Source organism: Mobula hypostoma, chromosome X2, assembly GCF_963921235.1.
Source record: "Mobula hypostoma chromosome X2, sMobHyp1.1, whole genome shotgun sequence".
Taxonomy (NCBI): domain Eukaryota; kingdom Metazoa; phylum Chordata; class Chondrichthyes; order Myliobatiformes; family Myliobatidae; genus Mobula; species Mobula hypostoma.
Genome location: NC_086129.1, coordinates 48354127 through 48381073, shown reverse-complemented (window position 1 = coordinate 48381073; position 26947 = coordinate 48354127). Strand labels below are relative to the sequence as shown.

The 26947-nt window shown below is 42.4% G+C and overlaps 2 protein-coding genes across 2 annotated transcripts in view; one reads left to right on the top strand and one right to left on the bottom strand.

The window, feature by feature from the left end:
• Positions 1-626: 626 nt before the first annotated feature.
• LOC134341019 (transgelin-like) lies at positions 627-18703 on the bottom strand. The gene is made up of 5 exons (XM_063038736.1): positions 18560-18703; positions 9855-10053; positions 6567-6741; positions 3961-4063; positions 627-1852 (listed from the first exon to the last, which is right to left on the bottom strand). The coding sequence occupies exons 2-5, from the start codon at positions 10032-10034 to the stop codon at positions 1708-1710; spliced, it is 603 nt and encodes a 200-aa protein (XP_062894806.1). The 5' UTR covers positions 10035-10053; positions 18560-18703; the 3' UTR covers positions 627-1707.
• Positions 18704-18861: 158 nt separating this feature from the next.
• The window catches only part of LOC134341017 (palmitoyl-protein thioesterase ABHD10, mitochondrial-like), a 71354-nt gene continuing 63268 nt past the window's right edge, over positions 18862-26947 (top strand). The window contains exon 1 of the mRNA XM_063038730.1: positions 18862-19102. The gene's annotated coding sequence lies outside the window, so the exon portion shown is untranslated. The remainder of the gene's footprint in view (positions 19103-26947) is intronic.

The following is a 26947-nucleotide window of genomic DNA, read 5'->3' as shown; positions in this document are numbered from 1 at the left end:
TCAGAGAGGGGTCAGAGGAGATTGACCAGGATGCTGCCTGGATTAGAGAGGGTGCAGAGGAGATTCACCAGAATGCTGCCTGGACTAGAGAACATGTCTTATGAGAATAGTTTGAGTAAGTTAGAGTTCTTCTTTTTGGAGCGAAGGAGGATGAGAGGCGACTTGATAGAGGTGTCCAAGATATGAAGCATAGACAGAGCGAACAACAGTAATGACTAATAACAGAGGGCATAATTTGAAGGTGATTATAAGTACTGGGGTGGGGAAGATGTCAGAGGTAGCTTTTTCCCCCAAACCACAGTGGGTTCTAAGTGTATGGAACGCATTCTTGAGCGTGATGGTAGAGGTAGATATATTAGGGACATTTAAGAGGCTCTTAGATAGTGCCCCCCCCCCCATTTTATTTCATCCATGTGCCTATGTGGGAGGGAAGGGTTAGATGGGTCTTGGAGTAGGTTAAAAGTTTGGCATAACATCACAGACTGAAGGACCTGTACTGTGCTGTAGTGTTCTATGCTCTATGTTCCCCCAGGACTGATGGCCAAATGATTTCCAACACTCCCCACCCCAATCAGTAATTTTTGTCTACAACCAATCCATAGCATCCAATAAATTTAAACCACAACTCTCCATCTTAAGTTTTTATTCAAGTTGGTACTGTTTCAATTGACAAGCAAAAAATAATGTACAAAATATAGGGCCAATGAATTATAAAAGCAAAAAAAAAATGTACAACATTGAAACAAAAGTTATTTTTCAGCAGGGGCACTTGCACAATGTGATTTTAGAATTTTTGTTTCTTCCCACAACATAACCTGCTATTGATTACTCCACAACTTCAGCCTTTTTATGACTTCTGGACCAGGATAGTTGTAACACTGGCATCCAGAACACTAAAACAAGTGATTATTTTGGTCAAACTTGTGCAAGTCACTTACAATGTAAGGTGCAGCACTGGAAACTAGGTTTACCTGAAAGTACACAAGTCTCCCATTGAATCAGTCATGTTGTACGTGACAAGTAGCAACATTTGAAGTAATTTGCCCAATGCAAGATAAACCGAGCACCAAGAGACTTTCCCCATTGCTAAAAAATAACTGGAATTCTGATAATTAAGCTGTTCCCTTTGAATTCCTTTGGCCATTTAACAAAACATTTTCTTGATCAACATGCTAATTATTCCAAAGGTGACTTTCAATAAGAAAAAAAAAGGACAATTTTATTCATTTCAAACTTATCTTCATACATTTTTAATACATAAAAAGGAAATCTCTTTACCAACTAGACAGAGTGATAAGACTTAAAATGAAGCAACATAAAGCAGAATGGTTAAGCTTTGTCCGCGTGCTGTAATACATCTATACAATTCCACATCAGGGTTGAAGCGACAAGTTAGCAAAGTGACAGCAGTCCTTGCAGCCATCGGTAATTTTTAATGAATAAATGCGTGATGGAAAGGTCCGTGTACTAGAGCAAATGTAACATATGTCCACATTACAGCCCATATCGGGGGGGGGGGGGCAATAAGTGTTGCAAGACTTTAAAAGGACAAAGGACACCTTTTTAAACTGCCAAATAATAAATACTACCTGCCTAAATCACACCATTTACTTTGTTGAAGGTTTTAGTGTTTTGGGCTGTTTGGACTTCTATTCACTTTGAAATGGTAGAACTTTGCTTTACAAAGAGTTCAGCTAAGAGATTTTTTTAGCTGATAATCTGCCTGGGAAGTCCATAGCCAGCCATTCCGGCCTGTGATGCTCCTTGGTTGCTTCCCATCTGTAAGCCAATGATGTTCTTCCCCTGGCGTAGTTGTTCTTCTGTAAATTCACGTTTGTTCTCTTGTGCTTTCCTACAGCAGGGGAGCAAATGTAGATAAACGCTAATGAGAATGCACTCATTTAGAGTTCATGAGAGAATGGCAACACTTCAACAAGCTCCAACGCAAGAGATTTGGCAGGTGCTGGAAACCTTGAGGTGTAGTGGAAAGCCACCGATTTTTCCCAGAATAGAAATGGCTAATATAAGGGGTCATAAGTTTAAGATGTTGGGAGGAAAGTATAGGGGAGATGTCAGAGGTGGTTTCTTTTTAACTTACGCAGAACAGCAGGTACGTGGAACATTCTCTGGGATGGTGGTAGAGGCAGATACATTTAAGAAACTCTTAGATAATGTTTTTCTCTTTGGAGAAAAGGAGGTTGAGAGTTGTCTTAGCAACACACAAAAAATGCTGGAGGAACTCAGCAGGCCAGGCAGCATCGATGGAAAAGAGTACGGTCAACATTCCCGCCAAAGGATCTCAGCCCGAAATGTCGACTACCCTCTATTCCATAGATGCATCGATGGAGGGAAATAAGCAGTTAGCATTTCAGGCCAAGACCCTCATCAGGACTTCAATTGAGCTCCCTCTATTCAATGAATGATCTCAATTTCCAAATGTAACATGGAACATAGAAAACCTACAGCACAATACAGGCCCTTCAGCCCACAAAGCTGTGCCAAACATGTCTTTATCTTAGAAATTACCTAGGGTTACCCATAGGCCTTTATTTTTCTAAGCTCCATGTACCTGCCCAGGAGTCTCTTAAAAGACCCTATCGTATCCGCCTCCACCACCATTGCCAGCAGCCCGTTCCACACACTCACCGCTCTCTGTATAAAGAACTTACCCCTGACATCTCTTCTGTACCTACTTCCAAGCACCTTAAAACTGTGCCCTCTTGTATTGTAAATGTAAATGGTGTGGATTTCAAGAAGAACCATGAGCATAAAGTAATGAGGTGCAAAGTTGTATTTCACTCCTAAGTTATTCCAAATCTCCTTCTACAGCCTTAATGCAAAGAAAAGTTGAAACATCCCGCTAGTACAGTACATTAATCCCTTCCATGCTACGGGGTAAATGAGGGATAGAATCTAAACTATGCCCTTTTCATTTGGATAGAATGCCCTCCTCTCAGATGCAACATGTTGAAGCAATATTAAATAGAGCAAGAGGTCACCTGCAAGACTCATTCACCACAAGGTGACCAGGTGTTGAATTGTTCAAAAAGAAACCCTCACCACCACAGAAAACGTTTACTGTTAAACACTCCAAATCATATTTCCAATAAAGATGAAAAATGTTGTCACTGGGTCAGTAATTATTTATTCATTTTTTAGAAATACAGTGTGGAATAGATCCTTCCAGCCCTTCGATCCACACTGCCCAGAAATCCCCAACAATTCCGATTTAACCCTAACCCAGTCACGGGACAATTTACAATGACCAATTAACCTACTAATCGGTACGTCTTTGAACTGTGGGAGGAAACCGGAGAACCTGGGGAAAACCCACGCATTCCACAGAAAGGACATACAAACTCCTTAACAGAGGACACCGGGCTTGAGCTCGGAACTCTCACACCCCGAAATGAATAGTGTCTTGCTAACTGATACGCTTCCAGAACGTCCATTCTGTTTATTATGCAGAAACAGAATGACAGATTTAAAGGACATTAGATCCCATCGTGAACAGAGACACAAAAGACTGCAGATGCTGGAATCTGAACCAAAATGCAAGTTGCTGGAGGAACTTAGCAGGTTAAGGCAGCATCTGTGCAGGGGAATGGACAGAGGGTGTTTCAGGCTAACATTTAACGTCTGGCATAGTCTACAATATCAGTAGTCTTGTGGAAAATTCCAAAGAACATTTAATGCTTGTGGTGTTGAATGATAGAGGAAACATTTACTCTTAAAAAGATGATGTGGGGCAAGATAAAGAGGAGAATGATCATCAGGTACAATCTTTTGCCTGGGCAACAAGAAAGTGGGTAATACAAGCAGTACACATTTGGGTAATCTGAGGTGGTAACCAGATTTATGCTGCATCTCTTCTCAATAAAGCTCATCAGACCAACCATGGATCTTGGAATTAATGCTTAATCTGCACCAATTAACCAAAGAACCAATTCTGCTACTTACTTGTGAAACCAGTTTGGATCACCACGATAATATCCATCATCCTTTGTTACTGCAATACTTCCCAAGGCCATGAGGGTTCTTTGCACAGCAGCCAAATCCTTAGCTGCAAGAGAATTGGAAAAGTTGAAGTGTCTTGGGCAAGTATATCACAGGGATGTATAGAGATCCAGCAGCAAACAAGCAAGCCTGTAACTAGGCAATTCTCAAGCAGAGAGAGGGGCAGACTTCCAGTCCAAACTCCAGCTACAAGAACCCTGTATGGTCAACTTCATGCTGAGTCTGAATAGATGGAAATCTGCACATGACCATCAGTTATGTTCATTCTTCAAGTTCTGTTCACCTGGTCTACAAAGCACATTTGTGGTTTTTGCACCAGTCAAAAAGCTATAGACATCAATAAAACTACAAATGACTACATCTCCAGGGTGCCAACTACCTTGTCAAGTTCCTGCCAAAAGAGTTTACTTCCAGTTCTAAGAGGCCCCTAATTGAGTCTTTATTGGCTCAAGTGTGCTGAGAGGCAAAAAAAATCTTAAAGCAATGATGCAACAAGGCTAGTTGCATCATTGCCAGCTACGGAGGCTCCAAGGTGCAGGATTAAAAGATGCTGCAGAGGGCTGCAAGCTCAACTAGCTCCATTACGGACACAATCCATGAAGAGGACATCTTCAAAATGAAGATTATGATAGCGGCATCAATCACTAAGGATCCTCGCCACCCAGGACATGCCCGGTTCACATCAGGGAGAAGGTACAGGAGCTTGAAGATCCACCCTCAATGTATTAGGAATGAATTCCTCCTGCCCACCCATCATCAGATTCTGGAATGGTCAATGAACACTACCTCACTATTCCTCTCTTACACTATTTCTTATTGTAACTTACAGTATTTTCTTATGTCTCACATTGTACTGCCAAAGAACAAATTTCACAACTTACTGTGATAATAAACCTGGTTCTGCACTCATCAGAAGATAGCTATGGATAGTTTTAGTGGATACTAGACAACGGGGTGACCCGTTGGGGCACCCTTTGAGAAGGGTAGCACAGTCTGATGTGACCAGAATGAACATTAAATTTTCCTGAATGCTATTGGTATCGCTTTGCTTTGGAAACTGAAGTAGAAAACCTCAGTTTATTAAAGAGGAACAACGCATAGCAAAGCAAATATAGCTCCTCCTCATTTAACGAAGTACACTTTTGATGGCATCATTTCTGGTTTATCTGCCACCCTTGTGCCTCTCATTGTCATTCTGGAGATGTGCAGTCCTTTCATCCCCCGTCTCTTCATCTCTTCTGCTGTTTGTTGTTTGTCTCTGATCCTGGAGATGTGCATGCGTCTCCTCCTCTGTCTCTTCTTCTCTCATCTTTTTTTGTCCTGACTCTTTGATCCTGGAGTCGTGCGGCCCTGGCCTCATCCGATTTTTGTTCTTTCCCTCTCCTTGCCACTTCCCGACGATGTTTGGAGTTATCTCTTGACCATAATGTCTCCCTTCCCTTTCCACGCGGCATAATTAGGCTGACCATTTTTTTTACCCTAATGCTGGATAGAAGATATGAAGCACTAACACCAAAGGATGCTGATTACTCTTGATGATGTGGTTGGTGCTCTCCTAAATGGACGTGATAAAGTCACCACTGTCCTTTGACTGCAGCCAAGGGTTTTATGGGTGTCTCGAAGTACATCATTACAATAAGATTTAATTGTCTCTTATTGATGGGTGACAGTTAGATCTGTCCCAATCCTGCACATGCTGATGGTGATTAGCAAAATGTGACCCCTCGGAATAGAGCTGCCCTGCCCTTTTGCTCCGGTAGGTGTCGCTGCTGAGGCTGGCTGTGCGCATGCGTCGGGCTGTCGCGTCCCGATGTCCATGATGGCGGATCGGCTCTCAGGTTAAAAGGGAGCCTGTTGATTTTTGCGAATAAGCAATTTTATACGAATATATAACCTTGAACTTTGCCTGCATTCTGTAAGTTAGCGCATTTTAATTTGATTTAGCCAAAAAAAGTGCCGCTGTAATGCACAGTTTGCGCTAATTGGAGGTCACAGACAGACAGAGCATGAGAGTTTTAGTAGTATATAGATAGCTGTATTTAAAAGTTAAATATGGTAGAACCTTTGCACTAAAGATGCACTAAGATCTATTGAGTAGGCGACCTACCTATCCAGTCGCAACAATTTGTGCCAGATCTCAACTTCAAATTCAAAACAACTACAAGCCTAGCCTGCTCAAAGCCAACAAGATGATACTCAGCATGAAAAATTTCACATTTCCATTAGAGGCTTGTAACGTTCATACTTACTGGACACGAGAGTAAAATATCGATGATTATACCATCACATCCTTCTCTCCCTCCTCATCTGCATGCCATACCACATGCTCAAATCTGGCTTGCATCAATAAAACAGTGCGAAGGTATTGTTTCTCCCTTATTTTGCCCCAGTTGTCTTTTGGGAAAAATTGAGTTAAAGAACTTTCCCAACTCCCAACTACAGATTCATCACCAAAGACCATTCACAAATACACTGGTCAAATTATTGGACTGGAGACTTAAGTAACTTCCAGATTAACACCAATAAAAGAATTGCATTACAGTACTCACATTCCCAAAGATCCACGGTTTGGAAGATGTCTGTCTTGTTGACGCCATATCTCTCAGCAGCTTTCAGAAATTCCGAAACTTGTTCCATTTGTTTGAAAGCCTTATCAGTGGTCTGAATCTTCTTGATTGGTTTCTTGTCATCAGCATAGAGGCTGTTGATCAGCTGGCTGAGTACCTGCAGATGACAGTGAACTTCAAAAGATGTTGTGACAAATCACAAAACACAGACAGCAAATACCAACACTCTTTAACATTACATCAGCTACTTCATTCAGATTCCATTTTTATCATATGTACATTGAAATGTTGTTTGCATTAATAACCAACACAACAAAGATAATTTTGCAGTACTTAGTCTTTTATATATATCTTAATGTAATTTATAGTTTTTAATGTATTGCATGTACTGCTGCCACAAAACAAAACAACAAATTTCATGACACATGTCAGTGATAACAAACCTGATTCTGAATCTAATGATGTGCTGGGGGCAAACCGCAACTGTTACCACACATTCCTGCTCAGCAGAACACCACAAACAACAGCAAAACAAGCCCGATTTCCACCCCTCCCCTCCCTCCACACACACACACACACACACACACACACACACAGTCCTCCGACCTCAGGAGCAGCCGTCTTCATTGAATTGAAACAAATGCAGAGAATAATGCGATTTGTGCATCCACACTGAAATTCCTGTAGCTAATACAGTTGACCCAGAATACCAGAAAATTCGGGAGATGCCCAGCAGGTCAGGCAGCATTCTCAGTGTGAAAGACTGAACGGTCCATTGACCCAACATGTTAACTTCCTCTCCACAGGAGCTGCCTGACTAGAACATAGAACATAGAACAGTACAGCACAGTACAGGCCCTTCCGCCCACAATGTTGTCCCATATAACCCCCCACCTTAAATTCCTCCATAATAGAACATAGAACAGTATGGCACAGTACAAACTAGCTGAGTGTTTCTGGTCTTAAGCCCACCATTTGTTTTTCTATTTACAAAGAATCAAATTCTATGTTCTCTCAATTCTCAGTATCTTCAAAATAATTGGCAAATGGCAGATGGAATTTAGTGCAGATAAGTGCGAGGCGCTGCCCCTCTGTAGGACCAACCAGGGTGGGTCTTACACAGTGAACAGGAGGACACTGAGGAGTGCGGCAAACAAAGGAATCTGGGATTCATTGAAAATGGCACCACAGGGAGGTAGAGTCATAAAGAGGAGCTTTAGCAACTGGCCTTCATAAATCAATGTATTTAGTATTGTGTGCCATTTTGGGCACCTACCTACAGGAAAGATATCAATAAGATTGAAAGAGTACAGAGAAACTTTACAAAGATGTAGCCAGGATTTGAAGACCTGATTTATAAGGTTGAATAGGTTAGAACTTTATTCCCTGGAACATAGGAGAATGAGGGGAGATTTGATAGAGGTGTACAAAATTATGTGCGATATGGATAAGGTAAATATAAACAAGCTTTTTCCACAGAGGTTGGGTAAGACTAGAACTAGAGGTCATACGTTAAGGGTGAAAGGTAAAATGTTTAAGGGGAATATAAGGGGGAACTTCTTCACTTAGAGGGTGGTGAGACTGTGGAACGAGCTGCCAATGGAAGTGGTAGATCTGGGTTTGATTTAAGAAAGGTTTGGAAGGGTGAATAGATGGGAGATATATGAAGTGCTATGGTCAGGGTTGCGGGTTGATGGTACTAGGCTGAGTAACAATTTTTCATGGACTAGAAGGGCTGAAGGGCCTGTTTCTGTGCAGTAGAGCTCTACGACTATAGTTACCTCTACGCTGATAATATATCCTTAAATCCACTGGAAAAGCCATGCTTTGATTTGAATGCAACTTTCCAACCCTGTCCTTCAGTTCCCTCAAGTCCAAATTTACAGCAGAAAGTCAATGATTTGGACTACGGTATTAATGGATTTGTGGCTAAATTTACCGATGATACAAAGATAGGTGGAGGAGAGGGTAGTGTTGAGGAAACACAGAGCCTGTAGAAAGACTTATAGATAGTTTAGGGGAATGGGCAAAGAAGTGGCAAATGAAATACAATGTTGGAAAGTGTATGGTCATGCACTTTGGTGGAAGAAATAAATGGGCAGACTATTATTTGGATGTGGAGAGAATTCAAAATGCAGAGATGTAAAGGGACTTGGGAGTCCTAGTGCAGGACCCTAAAGGTTTACCTCTAAGCTGAGTCGGTGGTGAAGAAGGCAAATGTAATGTTGGCATTCATTTCTAGAGGTATAGAAAATAAGAGCAGGGATGTGATGTTGAGGCTCTATAAGGCACTAGTGAGACCACACAGAGTATTGTGTGCAGTTTTGGGCTCCTTATTTTAGAAAGGATGTACTGACATTGGAGAGGGTTCAGAGAAGGTTCACGAGAATGATTCCAGGAATGAAAGGGTTACTGTATGAGGAATATCTGGTAGCTCTTGGGCTGTACTCCCTGGAGTTCAGGAGAATGAGGGGAGATCTCATAGAAACATTCCGAATGTTAAAAAGCCTGAACAGATTAGATATGGAAAAGTTATTTCCCATGGTAGGGGATTCTAGGACAAGAGAGCATAACTTCAGGATTGAAGGACATCCTTTTAGAACTGAGATGCGGAGAAATTACTTTAGTTAGAGGGTGGTAAATCTGTGGAATTTGTTGCCATAAGCAGCTGTGGAGGCCAAGTCATTGGATGCATTTAAGGCAGAGATAGATAGGTTCTTGATTAGCCAGGGCATCAAAGGGTATGGGGTGAAGGCAGGGGAGTAGGGATGACTGGAAGAATTGGATCAGCTCATGATTGAATGGCAGAGCAGACTTGATGGGCTGAATGGCCTACTTCCGCTCCTATATCTTATGATCTAAGTCTTGAATGGTTAAGGAAACATTGTTATTTTGATTATAGCATGAATTACACAAATTAGAGTGTATGACTTAAGTGCATCAATTTCTTTAAAGTCTGAGGTACTTTATTTCAAAAGTTGAATGGTTTGTCAGTTTTTTTAAGAATATAGAACCAATCAGCCCATGATATTGTGCCAATATTTTAACCTACTCCAAGATCAATCTAACACTTCCCTCCCACATAGCCCTCAATTTTTCTATCATCTCATGTGCCTTTCTAAGAGTCTCTTTAATATCCCTAATGTGCCCGCCTCTAAACTGAATTCTTGATAATTGCATGCAGTGTTTAATAGCCGCTGCCATATTAGATCTAGATTAATCCTTCAATGATCCGGAAAGGGATTACATTCCAATTAAATGAATACTCACTGTGCCATCCTTAAGCCAGGACTGGAAACCCACCCTCCCAGACTCAGGTCGGCCGACATCTTGCCCACACTGGGCAATAATCCACTCGACTAGCCGCTCCTCCAGCTCTGGTTCATACTTCTTCTCGATCTTGTTCTGTACAAGCTTACTAAATCCATAACTGGGTCCATGGTTGGCCATGTTTATTGGTTAGGCAAGTCTGTAATGCAACAGAAGAGTTAAGGAAGCATGACGAAGTGGATTTTGCACAATGTTGAAGGCACTGCATCAATAATAACTTACTTATAGAGAACTTTTCATACAGACAATGTAGTTCAAAATGCTTTATAATGGGATAAAGTGCAAACCCAAAAATTAAAATAAAAAACATGAAAATAAAAGACAGAAAGATGTTAGTTAAAAGCAAGGTTAAATAAATAGGTTTTGAGCCAATATTCAAAAGTGTCAACTGAGTCTACATCCCTTATAGTTTCAGGAATTGAATTCCACAATTTAGGAGCATAGTTCATAAGTTGACCTGCCAATTATTTTTTGAGGGAGATTGTTACAATTTAAGAGACCAGTGGAAAAAGAACCGCCAGCTCAAGCAGGATTGTAAAATAAAAACAAAAGTGTGTTTGACAGTTCACAGATCAGGCAACCAAAAGCAAGCTTAGTACAAGAGATGGAGTTCATATACAAATGAGAAGCATGTATTAGTTTTAGTAAGATTTTCACTATGTATCATTTGTTCTTCTTAGGGCCTCAGCTAATTCACTTATAGTTATGATATTTCAAAATTAAAAGACAGCTGTTGTAAATGATAGGAACAAAGAAAAGATCCAATATTGAAAAAGGAATTCACCATTTTAAACTCCTAAGTGCTGGCTAGATTGTGTGCATTTCTTTTTTTATTTGTTTGTCCTTCCAAGTTTATAACCTCTCATTTTCTAGGTTTAGTGCAGTCCTTGTAAATCATTGGATTACAAATTAAATATCAAAATTGTGCAGTTTTGATGCAGAATTGATGGGCATAGCAGTCAGAGATGACTATTACAGCACTAGCAAACTGGCTCAATTCCCACCACTATCCATAAGACTTTGTACGTTCTCCATGTAACCATGTGGGTTTCCTCCTGATGCTCTGGTTTCCTCCCACACTTCAAGTATGATGCTCCTCAGCCTGTATTCATCATTGATGTAAATGATACTTTTCACTGTGATAAATGCAGCTAATCTCTCTTTAATCTTTAAGTCAAAACTGTGTAGATCACCACAAATCATTGCCTAATGCTCGTGCACAATACTGGCTGGAGTTTTTTTGCTGAATTAAATCCTGAAAACATTCTGTTCAATTGTTCCAAGCTTGCTGGAGTAGGAAAAATATGATCTATGTACCAGAACTTACATATCACTGCCAAACCAGAATTTGTTGCCCATAACCAGGTACCCTCAGTGATGAGCTATCACCTTGAACTACCATAGCCTGGTAAAGTGTTCTAGAATTTAGACATATTTGATACTCCAAGTGTATCATGGGCATGGTGTTGAAATGTTGCAGGAACTGCATTCACGCAAGTGGAGAATATCCCATCACATTCCCAAGTTGTAGAGTATGGAACAACTCTGAGGTGTCGAGAGGCAAGGCACAGTTTGTGGCCGGCTCCTGCATCCACAATGTGTGTGTGTGTGTGTGTGTGTGTGTGTGTGTGTGTGTGTGTGTGTGTGTGTGTGTGTGGTTGTCTGGTTGAGATCCTCATTCATGGCAACTTCCAAAGTGTTGATGGTGGGAGACCAGGCAAAGCATTGTCAAGGTTTAGTGGTTAGACTCCCTTATTGATCATTAAAAGATGACACATGTGGGAGGAAATAGTTTTTTTTTAAGCCTATGTGCAAAGGTTGCTGATATGAATTGTTTTATGTGCTAGAAAATTGTGGAAGGAATGGAATATTGTTATCTGGTGTTATGCAAAGAAGTTCAATAATAAACAGCTGAAGGGGGTTGGATTCAGGACAAGGATATCCAATCACATAGCCAATGCAAGTCAAAGAAAGCAATGTGCAAATTTCATTGGTACTCTGGTTAGGGCACAACTTCAAATAGGCCATGAGACACAAATACAACAGTTGGGAGGCAGTGCAGGGAACAGCTGGAATACCAATAAACTATGTTAAAGACAAGGCAGAAAAGAGATACTTGGGTGTGTATTAAGAAAAAAATTGAAATTGTACTTTAAATTGAACCCTAGGACACAGATTCAAGCTCAAGGCATTTCAAAAGCTGATGTCAAGATATGTTCCTATAATGTGAACAGTCAGTATAAATAAAGTTCAGGTAAAGTACTTTCAGAGAGTTGCCTATATAAACATGTCAATGTACTAGTCTGAACGAGCAAGCTGTTAGTTTAATTCCTTGAAAATGGTGTCACATGTAGATAGAGTCGTAAGGAAAATTTTGGCACATTGGCCTTCGCAAATCAGAGTATTGAGTACAGGAGTTGGGATGTTATGTTGAAGTTGTATAAGACATTTGTCAACCCAAATTTGGAGTATTGTATGCCATTCTAATCACCTATCTACAGAAAAGATAGCAATAAGATTGAAAGAGTGCAGACAAAATTTAGAAGATGTTGCTGGACTTGACCTGAGTTATAGGAAAAGGTTGAAAAGGTTTGGACTTTATTCCCTGGAGCACAGGAGAATGAGGGGAGATTTGATAGAGGTATACAGAATTATGAAGGGTGTAGACAGGGTAAATGTAAACAGGCTTTTTCCACTGAGGTTGGGTGAGTCGAGAACTAGAAGTCATAGGTTATGGGTGAAAGGCGAAATGTTTAAGGGGAACCTCTCCACCTAAAGGATGGTGAGAGTGTGAAACGAGCTACCAGCGTAAGTGGTGGATTCAGATTTCATTGCGACATTTAAGAGAAGTTTGGATAATTACATGGATGGGAAGGATCTGGAGGGCTATGGATTAGGAGCAGGTCGATGAGACGAGGCAGAATAACAGTTCAGCATGGATTAGATGGGCCAAAGGGCCTGTTTCTATTCTATGACTCTATATGGCTTCTACATCTGTAGCAGAGAATTTTTAAACTAATAGCACCAGGTTGAGGAAGTGTTTCAGCATCAGTAGCTCATAAAGTTGATAAGTTCATGCCTCTGCCCTGCCATCGTTCCAGTAAAAAATGTGCACACTAAAAATCATATAAAATCAAGAAGGTCTTCAGTCTGATGGTTGAGCTGATGAGTTGAAATATCAATGTAAACTACAGGCAGACAGACAGTCAGAGTCCATACGGTCTCTCTGATGTTAGATGTAATAGCCTAAAATTCCAATTTTCCATCCATTTGCCAGACTCCCATGAGAATGCGACCGGAATACTGAGCCGTACCCATGACATGTTTGTCTGAGAAAAAATTAATAGTGCAGTATACTAAAATAACAAATATGCTGCATAAAGTCAGAGAGGTGGGAGTATTCATTTTTGTTTGATCAGGCAGCTGCTGCACATCACCAATATTAGACTGGACTTCTGATGGTTTTATTCAATCCCTTAAACTATATAGGAACCAAATTCTTAAAGAAAAATTAAGATACCAAGGGAGGAAATGCATTTCATTCTTCAACATGCTTTCCCACAATGAACATTGGTTTTGGATATCGAGTTTAACAGTGGATTTATTTTTAAGTTAGAGTTCAAAGCCTCAAGTGGCATTCATGGTACAATATCTTCATCTCAACTGAAAGACTCAAGACTAATCAGACTTCAGACACTTCTTTTAACCAGCATAACTCTATAAATAATAGAACAGAAAAGCCTACAAAAAGTAGTGAATACAGCTCAGTCCATCAGAGGAAAAGCTCTCCCTGCAAAAGAAATTCTGATCTTCAGTGACAATATTCACCACCTCCTCCCTGTCACCATCCAATCAAAACATAGAACTCAGAATTAAGAAATGGATCTCCCAAGAGCACACATTGGAAATATCACCGCGATTCTCTGGTATGAAGTACTATAAAGCTATCTAAATGTCATTCCTTTGCTGGTAACAATACACAGGCAAAAGATGCCTACATCTATTCTTCATTCAGGTCCAAAGAGGATTTTAAAATCAATGAGAGAATAAACAAGATGTGTTAGGGTGGAAAGACCAAGTCCAGGAGAGATGCTCAGAATGATCCTAGGAATGAAGGGGTTAATGTATGAGGAGGGTTTTATGGCTCTGGGTCCAGACTCATTGGAGTTTAGAAGAATGAGGGGGGATATTGAACAGAGATGAGAAGGAATTTCTTTAGCCAGAGGGTGGCGAATCTGTGGAATTCATTGCCATAGATGGCTGAGGAAGCCAAGTCATTGGGTATATTTAAAGTGGAGGTTGATGGGTTTTTGATTAGTAAGGGCGTCAAAGATTCCAAGGAATGGCCCAATTCTCCTCCTATGTCTTATGGTTTACATCTACTATAGGCCTAGATTTTGGAATGGTCCTTTAATGGGGGACTCCACAAACTCCGCATGTTGAGTGGGATGGAGTTTATAGACCCTATAGGGTCCCAAGCAGCACAGAGATGCTGCTTTACAACTTCAGCCCTGACCTCCAGTGCACTGTGTTCACTATGTGATTGCATGGTCTTTCAGCTCAGGAGCTGCAGTTTCTTCATCCCAAAACACATGCAAGTTGGTTGGTTAACTGCCTGCTGTTAGTAGCTCCCACTATGTAGCTGAGCAGTAAGATCCCAGGGCAGTACTGTAAATAGGAATGTGTGGAGAATACAACTCCCATACTCTTCTGGGGCTTCGTGCAGTAGATAATGCAAGGACAAGTGAGAAGAGAAGAGAAACTGCGTTGTTTTTTACTCAACACTTAACATTATGATTCAAATTGTGATTTTCTGATGAGCAGCACAGGGAGAAGTGCAAGTTGGAATTTACTCTTGCTATACAGGAGCCTTACTTCCTCTCAGATTAATTTTAGTTCACCAAAACCTTCGACTTTTCAAGTCTGATTACAGTTCTGTTCAAGCTCATTGCAATGGCCCTGGTAAGTCACAACATTCAGACAAAGTAAATGGAGCCAAATGTTAATCATTATATTCTCAGTGGCCACTTTATTAGGTGCACTTGTACACCTGCTCATGAATGCGAATATCTAATCAGCCAATCATACGGCAGCAACTTAATGCATAAATCATGTAGATATGGTAAAGAGGTTCAGACCGAACATCAGGATGGGGAAGAAATGTGATCTAAGTGACTTTGACTGTGGAAAAATTGTTGGTGCCAGACAGGGTGGTTTGAGTATCTCAGAAACTGCTGACCTCCTGGGAGTTTCACACACAGTCTCCAGAGTTTACAGAGAATGGTGTGGAAAACAAAAAAACATCCAGTGAGTAGCAGTTCTGTGGGTGAAAACACCTTGTTAATGAGAGAGGTCAGAGGAGAATGGCCAGACTGGTTCAAGCTGACAGGAAGGTGACATTAACTCAAATAATCACACGTTACAACAGTGGTGTGCAGAAGAGTAACCCTGAATGCACAACATGCTGAACTTTGAAGTGGATGGGCTACAGCAGAAGAAGACCACACTGGGTCCCACTCCTGTACCCAAGAGTAGCCACTGAGTGTACATAACCATTTTAAGAAGTGTAACAAATCTCTACCCAGTATTCTCTTTAAAATCCTCCTTAGCTTCTAATGTCCAAAAGTCAATTTGCCGTTTAATAATATTGTACAACAATAAGATTGTAAGGTTCTTTTACAAATATGGTTAACACTCCAGCCTTGTCCACACAGCACATCAAACATACAAGCTGGGAATAGCGTAATTTATGTTTATAATCATGTTTTTCTTGGAAATGTTGCATTTCTTGTACTGTACTTATATTGCTGCTGCAAGCAAAGCTTTTCATTGTACCTGTGCCTATAACAAGCACTACATCACAGCACTGTGTTTACTAATCATTGCCTGCATCTGACAATGAAGTACATGCAGAACTCATAAATTCCTCCTCATCTGTTCTAACAGGATGTCCTTCTATTGTGAGGCTGTGCCCTCTGTGCCCTCCCCACAAAAAGAAACATCCTCTCCACTTCCACTCTATCAAGGCCTTTCAACCTTCAATAGATTTCAATAAGATCCCCCCATTCTTCTAAACTCCTGTGGGTACAGGCCCAGAACATCTAACGCCCTTAATGTGTTAACCCTTCCATTCCTGGGATCATTCTCCAAAAATCTCTTGTTCGAGATTTTTTTGAGGGAATGTCACCCTTAACTGCCATTACTCCCCTAGGCAGTGAAAGGTGAGAAGTTTAATGGGAACATAAGGGAAACTTCTTCACTCAGAGAGTCCTGAGAGAGTGGAATGAGCTGCCAGCACAAGTGGTGCATGCAATCTCGATTTCAACACTTAAGGGAAGCTTGGACAAGTACATGGATAGTGGGGATATGGAGGGCTATGGTCCAGCTGCCATGGGACAAGGCAGAGTAACAGTTTAGCATGGACTAGGTGGGCCAAGGAGCTTGTTTCTGTGCTGTAGTGCTCTGTGATTAATATTCACAAACACAAAAGATTTTGCAGATGCTGGTAATCTTGATGCTGCCTGACTTCTTGAGTTCCTCCAGCATTTTGTATGCGTTTTTAGGAAAAACTTCTTCACACAGAGAGTGGTGAATCTGTGGAATTCTCTGCCACAGCAAACTGTTGAGGCCAGTTCATTAGCTATATTTAAGAGGGAGTTAGATATGGCCCTTGTGGCTACAGGGGTCAGGGGGTATGGAGGGAAGGCTGGGTTCTGAGTTGGATGATCAGCCATGATCATAATAAATGGCGGTGCAGGCTCGAAGGGCCGAATGGCCTACTCCTGCACCTATTTTCTATGTTTCTATGTTTCTATATCATCATTCTACTTCACTGCCTGCAAAGCGGGCAGTGCCTGGTAATCTTGAAACACAAATCTCCAGTAACCTGGCCTGCCCCTAGATGGCGCCATTCGCTGCTGTGGGAGAGTTGCAGGTCTATCGCTCCCGGATCAAAGAAAATCCGCAGAATCTATCCTGCAACCCACTCCTTCCCTTCCAGCTCAGGATGAAAAACGCATGGCTGTACCAACATTAAATGCTGCAAAATAGATTCAAGAACCCAACAAAAAGGGGGGGGGGATGAAATAATTAAGAGTAGCACACAAAATGCTGGAGGAACTCAGCAAGTCAGGGCAGGCGGCATCTATGGATAGTCGACTGACGGGTCGAGCCTCTTGACTCCGTCCGAAACGTCGACTGTTTATTCACTTACTTTTGTTCATTCAACACAGCATTTCGTGTCTGTGATTCTGGATTTTCAACATCTGCAGAATCTCTCGAATTTATATTTTAAACAACTAAATTGGCGCATTTTGGTATTGTTGCAAGATTTAACAACCTGCCAGTTTCCAACATTTAAAAGGTTTTTTTTTGGACTTTGAGACAAACATACGAGCCACGTTTATTTCAAATTCAACACTGGTATCCCAGCACGTAGAGGTGCAAAACATAATGCGCGGGGACGGAGGGAATTGGTGGGATAGAAAGTGCGTTGAACGAATACATTCGGAGATATGATATCCCCCACTGTTCTTGGGTTTAAAGACGCGAGTGTTCTTGGTGAAGGGGCGCGGGGAGTTGGAAAAGGTGTAGGTTAGTGACAGATGTGGGAGGGGAGAAAGATTAAATAAAACAGATGGAACAGAGACAGGTAGATATCATCACGGTCGTTTAAAAATCCAAACTAAATATTCGTATCACGTGCCAGAACTTGCTGGGTTGCATTGTAAACGTTGCAAGTACTTGGCATAAAATTTGCAAATGAGAAATACTTTGGGTACAGGGACACTCCTGTCTCCCAAGTTAATACTGACGGAACAAGACGAGCGATAATTGCCCCATCGTCGTGACCAGGATCCTGGGTTTCTATACGGACTCAAAGGAGCCTTCCAAAAGTCAATAGTGAACAAGAAAAGCCCACTCTGCCGAGAAATAAGAGCGATTCGGATAGGAAAATTACATGTTGTGAAATCAAATAAAATTCTGGCTCAGATGGACGAGATTATGTAAGAAAAATGATCAGAGTCAACGTTCTAGGTCAAAGACATGCCGAGTACTTTCAGCATTTTCCAATGTTGAATCTGAGTGTAGTTCTCTGAAGTAATTTGTTTTGCAAATTACCATTTTATACTAGTCAGTATACTTCACTCGCAGGTGTGGTCATTCCTTCACAGTCACAATTACCAGTTGAAAACCAACTCTTTCTGGAATTTTTAGAATCACGAGTTTACACGAGTTTACAGTTCTTTTTCACGAAAAAATCTACAGCGAACTTCCACAGATTTCTGAAGGAAGAACTTCACTACATCCTGACTGCCACACCCAAGATCTGAAACAAACTACTCAACGCGGCGGGGAGCTATCGCCGCTTTTGGAATACAAGACAGACTAACAACGATATAAAGTTTAACTTGTTATTTGGAATAACACAAATTAGAAATGCTGTGAGTTAGGTTTGGTTCGTAGAAAGAAATGATTCGTGTTGCGAGGATTAGTAGTTTGAACAATCTATAATTACATTAAATTATTTTGCCAAACTTGTTAAACCATAACGAAAAGAAATCCATTTCAATTAAATTCAGCTACGAGGTATGGGTTACATTTAAGAAACAACAAAAAATGCAGTAACTTATTTTCGCACTTACTTTTCCACAAGGCAGACAGACAGATGTTCACAAACTCAGAGCTGACCACAGAGTACGACTGCTGTGCCTGGAACCGCCTAAAAATCTCCTTATCACCATGACGTCAGTTTATTAAGTAAAGGAAAGTAACGCCTTACATGGACTCTGAGTATTGAGGCTGAATCCTTATTTGGTGAAAGGCACAAAGAGACAATAAGCAAGAGGTTGGTTCATTAAAATTGACGCATTCTCCAGATTCCAAACTTATGCTCACGACAGAGCCAGTGGTTTTAGCGCAAAACGTCATCCTATAGCCTAGCCCATTTATGGACAGCTAAAAACTAGATTCTTTTGAAAAAGGTATTCTCTTAAAACAGTGGTTGTAAAGAAAAACCCCCAAAATGTTGGTTACTTGTCAAGAGTGACAGGTTTTGTTCATATAATTGCACGACTGAAAGAGGATATCTTTCAATGCCGTCGTCGATATCCTCTTGTGTGAGCGTCAAAGTTTTGACTCGAGAACCACTAACGCGTTGGTGCGGCTCTAAAACAGATTGACTTTGGGTAAGGAAACAGTGACACTGAACGTGCTAGTCAAAGTTTGTCAACATCTAAAACTCCTGATGAATAACCAATACAGAGCCACGGTGTCTTACTTTAGATTCCTGTGGTTTTGAAATAATTTTAGTTACCTATGTATCCCTGCTCCTTCCCACCTGATGGAATGTGCCGCCCTTGTGCGCCGCACGGGTGGGGCTGTCATAATTCCGCGGAGAGACTGGCTCATCCGCTGTTCGGCCGATATTGAACTCCAAATGCATGTGGCACGGAATCTTATCTGTAAACGTCGCTTTGAGTCACAATGGTGTGTGACCCATATCCTGACACGATCAACGTGATAAGGGTCCCGACAGGAAACAGTTAACTGTTCACTTCCCTTCACAGATACTGCCTGGCCGCCTGAGCTCTTCCAGCATTTAATTTTCGTTCCAGATTCCAGCATCTGTGGTCCCTTGTGACACTTTTAGTCTTCCTGTGTTAAATGTATGTGCTCTGGCTGGAGAGGAACCGATTTTCCCAATCACTGTGTCAGTGTGTAATGAGCTGCCAGTGGAAGTGCTGGATCTGGGTTTGAATGCAACATTTAAGAGAAATTTAGAGAAGTACATGGATGGGAGGGTATGGAAGGCTATGGTCCAGGTGTGGGTCAATGGGACCAAACAGATTAATATTTCTGTTCCATACTGTAGTGCTCTATGACTATAACCTTTTAACCTACTCTAAAATCAATCTAAGCCTGCCCTCCCACATTGGCCTCAATTTTTCTATCATCCATGTGCCTATCTAGGAGTCTTTTGAAAGGTCACTCTATGATGAAAGGTCACCGACTTGAAGCGTCCCGATGAAAGATCTCAGCCTGAAATGTTGACTGTTTATTTCCCTCCACGGATGCTGCTTGTGGGCACATACCATGAGGCTCAAGGACATCTGCTAGCCTAATGTTACCAGACTCTTGTATGACAAGAGGACTGTTGACCTCACAATCTGCCTCATTATAATTTTGCACTTTGCTATCTACCTGCAACGCACACTCTGTGTGGCTGTTACACTCTATTCTACATTCAGTCATTGTTTTACCTAGTTCTACCTCAATGCTCTGTGTAATGATTTGATCCGTATGGACAATATGCAAGAGAAGCTTTTCACTGTATCTTAGTACATGTCACAATAATAAACCAATTCCAATACCTGCTGAATTCACGCCCCCCCCCCAACCAGCTCACTCTGCTGTGAGTCTGCACCATCTAACGTTTTAATTTTATTAGTAATTCTCCTATTTTTACAACCTTTTCTTCTTACTCTGGTCTGTCCTCTGCTGCCAGGGTGAGACTAAATGCAACAATGCCATCTGGGCAATGAATTTTCCAGACTCGGGTAAATTGCTCCCCCTCTCTTCTCCTGATCTACTGTTTTCCTACTCTCACTCCATCCCCCCCCCCATAATCCAGTTTCTTTCTCCTCCTTCAACCTTCCTCCATTCCGTCTCCTCCCTCTGGTTCCCCTCCCCCACTGTTCCCACCTACTCTTCCCACCTCTGTCACTTTATCCATCATCTTCGGCCCTTTCGCTTATCACCTCCCAATGTCAGGCCTGCTCCCGCTGACGCCTCCCAGTCTCCACGTAGCTACTCATTCCAAATTTATCACCTGCAGCCAGTCTCAACCAATTGCTCCTCACTTTCACTTTCCCTGCGTAACGTTTACTTTGGTGCCTGATGTGTTTAGCTTCTGTTCTCTCCTGGCTTGTTATTTTCTGGTCTATCACTGAAGTTCTCATTCACTGTGAATTTGTCACCTCTTTATATTGTCTTGCAGTCCAGATGAAGGGTCTCAGCGCAAAATCTTAACAGCCCATTTCACGACACAGATCCTGCCTGACCTATTGAGCCCTGATTATTTTTCATTACAGATTTCAGCATCTGCACTCTCTTGCATCTTTGAAATATATAGTGCTGTGCTTATAAAAAGTATTCAACCACCCCCCCCCAGCAACACACAAAAATACTGGAGGAACTCAGCAGGCCAGGCAGCAGCTAGGAAAAGGGTACAGTCAACGTTTCAGGCCGAAACCCTTCAGCAGGGCTGGAGGAAAAGGCCAAGGAATAGATTTAAAACACCCCTTGGAAGTTTTCATGTTTTATTGTTTTACATTGAATCACAACATTGTACCTTACTGTCTGCCTGTGCTGTACTTTCTCTGTGGCTGTTACGCTTTATTCCACATTTGGTTATTGTTTTACCTAGTTCTACCTCAATGCACTGTGTAATGATATGCAAGACAAACGTTTCACAGTGTTTCTGTACACGTGACAATAATAAACCAAATTCAATTCCATCTGTGTGCCTGAGAGGAACCTGGAGGCACTGGTGCTATTAGTTGATGTCCAGAGGTTAGTGTTGCTGTAAACTTGAATTCACAATTAGCTTTATTTGTCATATGTACATCAAAAAATATGGTGAAATGCATTATTTGCAACAATGACAAATACAGTCCGAGGATGTGCTGGGGGCAGCCCACAAATGTTGCCATGCTTATAGCACCAACATAGCATGCCCAGAACCTACGAACCCTAATCCATATGATTTTGGAATGTGAAGGAAACCCACACTGTCATGGGGAGAACGTACAAACCCCTTACAAACTGTGGCAGGAATTGAAGTTCAATCACTGGCACTGTAAGACCATAAGACCTTAAGACATAGGAACAGAATTAGGCCATTCAGCCCATTGAGTCTGCTCTACCATTCCATCATGGCTGATCCCAGATCCCAGTCAGCACCGTACACCTGCCTTCTCACCATATGGTTGTAGTTGGGAGCTGAATGTCCAAGGTTACACATTATATCAGATGGATAGGAAGGTAGGCAGAGGGGTGGTGTGGCTCTACTGGTAAAGAATGGCATCAACTCAGTAGAAAAATGAGACATAAGTTCAGAAAATGTTGAATCCTTGTGGGTTGAGTTAAAAAACTGCAAGGATATAAGGATGTTGATGGCAGTTATATGCAGGCCTCCCAACAGTGGCTGGGAGGTGGACCACAGGAAATAGAAAAGGCGAGCCAACAGGGCAATGTTATGGTAGTCATGTGAGATTCCAACATGCAGGTGGATTGGGAAAATCAGGTTGGTAATGGATCTCAAGAGAGTGAGTTTGTTGAATGCCTATGAGACAGCTTTTTAGAGCAGTTTGTCGTTGAGCCAGCTAGGGATCAGCTACACTGGATTGGATGTTATGTAATGAACCAGAAGCAATAAGGGAGCTTCGAACCAGTCATCACAATATGTTTGAGTTCAACTTGAAATCTGACAGGGAGAAAGTAAAGTCTGATGTAGCAGTGTTTCAGTGGAGAAAGGGAAATTACAGTGGTATGAGAGAGGAGTTGGCCAAAGTAAATTGGAAGGAGCTGCTGGCAGGGATGTCAGCAGAGCAGCAATGGCGTGAGTTTCTGGGAAAAATGAGGAAGGTGCAGAACATGTGTATTCCAAAAACGAAAAAATACTCAAATGGTAAAATAGTATAACCATGGCTGACAAGGCAAGTCAAAGCTATTGTAAAAGCAAAAGAAAGGGCATACAACAAAGCAAAAATTAGCAGGAAGATAGAGGATTGGGAAATTTTTAAAAACTTACAGAGAGCAACTAAAAAAAAATTGAAAGGGAAAAGATGAAATATGAAAGCAAGCTAGTAAATAATATCGAAGTAGATAGATAAGAATGGAGAAATAATGATGGGGGACAAGGAGATGTCTGATGAACTAAATGAGTATTTTGTGTCAGTCTTCACTGTGGAAGACACGAGCAGTGTGCCAGGTGTTGAAGGGTGTGAAGGAAGAGAAGTGGGTGCAGTTACTATCACAAGGGAGAAGGTACTCAAAAAGCTGAAAGACCTAAAGGTACATAAGTCACCCGGACCAGATGAACTGCACCCTAGGGTTCTGAAAATCATTCAACTCTGGCATAGTACCACAGGACTGGAAAATTGCAAATGTTAATCCACTCTCTAAGAAAGGAGAAAGGCAGCAGAACGGAAATTATAGACCAGTTAGACTGACCTCAGTGGCTGGGAGGATGTTGGAGTTAATTATTTAGTGTGAGGTGATGGAGTACTTGGTGACACAGGACAAGATAGAACAAAGTCAGCATGGTTTCCTTCAGGGAAAATCCTGCCTGATGAACCTGTTGGAATTCTTTGAGGAGATTACGTGTAGGACAGATAAAGGGGATACAATAGATGTTATATATTTGGACTTTCAGAAGGCCTTTGACAAGGTGCCACACATGAGGCTGCTTACCAAGTTAACAGCCCATGGTGTTACAGGAAAGTTACTGGCATGGTTAGAGCATTGCCTGATTGGTAGGAGGCAGCGAGTGGGAATAAAAGGATCCTTTTCTGGTTGGCTGCCAGTGACTAGTGGTGTTCTGCCGGGGGCCAGTATTGGGGCCACTTCTTTTTATATTGTATATAAATGATTTAGTTTTTTTTAGCGTGTCGCACCAGTCAGCCATTCTTGTCTGGCGCATGGTGTCAGGATTGGTCTCCTTTCAGATTAACCAGGTCACGATATGAATGTTCCTGACTCAACCCATTTTTTTTTTTTACGAGGCCGAGTGGCTAGCTCGGCGCTCAACCCGGTACGGATGGAAAGCGTGCTCGGGGGCGGGGGGGTGGCCCGACTTGGATTCAAACCCGGAAGTCTTCACTCCAGAGTCCGGCGCTGATGCCATTGCACCACCAGCCGGCCATCATCAATGATTTAGATGATGGAATAGATGGCTTTGTTGCCAAGTTTGCAGATGATACGGAGATTGGTGGAGGGGCAGGTAGTGTTGAGGAAACAGGTAGGATGCAGAAGGACTTAGACAGATTAGGAGAATGGGCAAGAAAGTGGCAAAGTGCACTTTGGTAGTAGAAATAAATGTGCGGACTATTTTCTAAATGGGGAGAAAACCCAGGAGTCTGAGACGCAGAGGGACTTGGGCAGAACACCCTGAAGGTTAACTTGCAGGTTGAGTCGATGGTGAGGAAGGCAAATGCCATGTTAGCATTCATATCAAGAGGTCTAGAATACAAGAGCAGGGATGTGATGCTGAGGCTTTATAAGGCACTGGTGAGGCCTCACCTTCAGTATTGTGAACAGTTTTGGGCTCCTCATCTTAGAAAAGATGTACTGGCATTGGAGAGGGTCCAGAGGAGGTTCACAAGGATGATTCCAGGAATGAAAGGGTTATCATACGAGTAACATTTGATGGCTCTGGGTCTGTACTTGCTGGAACTCAAAAGCATGAGGGGGTTCTCACTGAAACTTTTTGAATGTTGAAAGGCCTAGACAGAGTAGATGTAGAAAGGATGTTTCCCATGGTGGGGAAGTCTAGGACAAGAGGGCACAGCCTCAGGATAGAGGGGCACCCTTTCAAAACAGAGATGTGGGGAAATTTCTTTAGCCAGAGGGTGGTGAATTTGTGGAATTTTTTCGCACAGGCAGCTGTAGAGACCAGGTCGTTGGGTGTATTTAAGGCAGAGATTTATAGGTTCGTGAATGGACATGGCATCAAAGGTTACGGGGAGGAGGCTGGAAACTGGGGTTGAGGAGGAGATAAAAGAAAGGATCAGCCATGACTGAATGGCGGAGCAGACTCGATGGGCCTGATGGCCTAATTCTGCTCTGGGTCATTTCTTCGGCAGTTTGAACGGGGCACGACTGCGCAAGCGTGTGAAGGTCGGCCTGTGAGAACAACAGTAGAGTTTAAAAAGCGAGCAGATTAACAGAGCGGGTGACAGAGTCGTGGGAGACACAGTAGGAAGGCTTTGGCAAGCAGAGGCAGAGGACGAGTTTGCTCCCAGTGAGGTAAGGCCAGTTAAGCTCCTTTAATTAATTTAATTAACTTAGAAGTAGGTAATGGAGGCAGCAGTTAGGGTAGTCGTTTGTACTATGTGGGAAGTCAGGGCGAGCATATTGTCCCTGATGACTACACCTGTAAAAGGTGCATCCAGCTGCAGCTCCTGACAAACCGAGTTAGGGAACTGGAGCTGGAGCTGGATGAACTTTGGATCATTCGGGAAGCACAGGCAGAAATAAACAGGAGTTACAGGGAGATGGTCACCCCTAAGAGTCAGGAGACAGGTAGCTGGGTGACTGTCAGGAGAGGGAAAGGGAATAGGCAGAATGAGCAGAGCACCCCTGTGGCCGTTCCCATCAATAATAAGTATAACGTTTTTGATACTGTTGGTGGGGACGACCTACCAGGGACAAGTTGCAGTGGTTGCGTCTCTGGCACCAAGACTGGACCCTCAGCTCAGAAGGGAAGGAGGGAAAAGAGGAGAGCAGTAGTGATAGAGGATTCGATAGTTAGGGGGACAGATAAGAGGTTCTGTGGGAGAGATCGAGAATCCCGGATGGTCTGTTGCCTCCCTGGTGCCAGGGTCCGCGATATCTCGGATCGAGTTCTCAGTATTTTCAAGAAGGAGGGTGAGCAGCTAGATGTCGTGGTCCATGTAGGGACCAATGACGTGGGTAGGAAGGAGGAGGAGGTCCTGCAAAGAGAGTTTAGGGAGTTAGGTGCAAAGTTGAAAGATAGGACCTCCAGGGTTGCAATCTCAGGATTGCTACCCATGCCACGTGCTAGTGAGGCTAGAAATAGGAAGATAATGCATCTAAATACATGGCTAAGGAGTTGGTGCAGGAGGGAGGGCTTCATGTTTCTGAACAATTGGGCCTTGTTCCAGGAAAGGTGGGACCTGTTGCGACGGGACGGGTTGCACCTGAACTAGAGGGGGACTAACATCCTTGCAGGAAAGTTTGCTAGTGCTGCTCCGGGGGCTTTGAACTAGATTTGCAGGGGGAGGGGATCCAGAGTGTTAGAGCAGATAGTGAGGGGGAGGAGGATAAAGGTCATGCGAGAACTGCGAGTATAGACAGAAATCAAAGGTTTGTACGAGGTAGAAATGTACGGATAGTGAGGTCAGCTGAGAAGATCATCGGGATCTCTCTTCCCGCCATTACAGACATTTACACCACACGCTGCATCCACAAAGCAAACAGCATTATGAAGGACCCCACGCACCCCTCACACAAACTCTTCTCCCTCCTGCCATCTGGCAAAAGGCACCGAAGCATTCGGGCTCTCACGACCAGACTATGTAACAGTTTCTTCCCCCAAGCCATCAGACTCCTCAATACCCAGAGCCTGGACTGACACCAACCTACTGCCCTCTACTGTGCCTATTGTCTTGTTTATTATTTATTGTAATGCCTGCACTGTTTTGTGCACTTTATGCAGTCCTGGGTAGGTAGGTAGTCTAGTGTAGTTTTGTGTTGTTTTTTACGTATTTCAGTGTAGTTTTTGTATTGTTCATGTAGCACCATGGTCCTGAAAAACATTGTCTCGTTTTTACTGTGTACTGTACCAGCAGTTATGGTCGAAATGAGAATAGAAAGTGACCTGACTTGACTTGAAATGTTCTCAGGTGCATCTATTTCAATGCAAGGAGTATTGTAGGTAAGGCAGATGAGCTCAGGGCGTGGATTAGCACGTGGGATTACAACATTGTTGCTATTAGTGAGACTTGGTTGCAGGAGGGGCAGGACTGGCAGCTTAATGTTCTGGGGTTCCGTTGTTTCAGATGTGACAGAGAGGGAAGGATGAAAGGGGGAGGAGTGGCATTACTAGTCAGGGAGAATATCACAGCTGTGCGTAGACAGGACAGCCCGGAGGGCTCGTCTACAGAGGCCATATAAGTGGAGCTGAGGAACGGGAAAGGTGCGACCACACTAATAGGGTTGTATTATAGACCGCCCAATAGTCAGAGAGAATGGGAGGAGCAAATCTGTAGAGAGATAGCAGACCGATG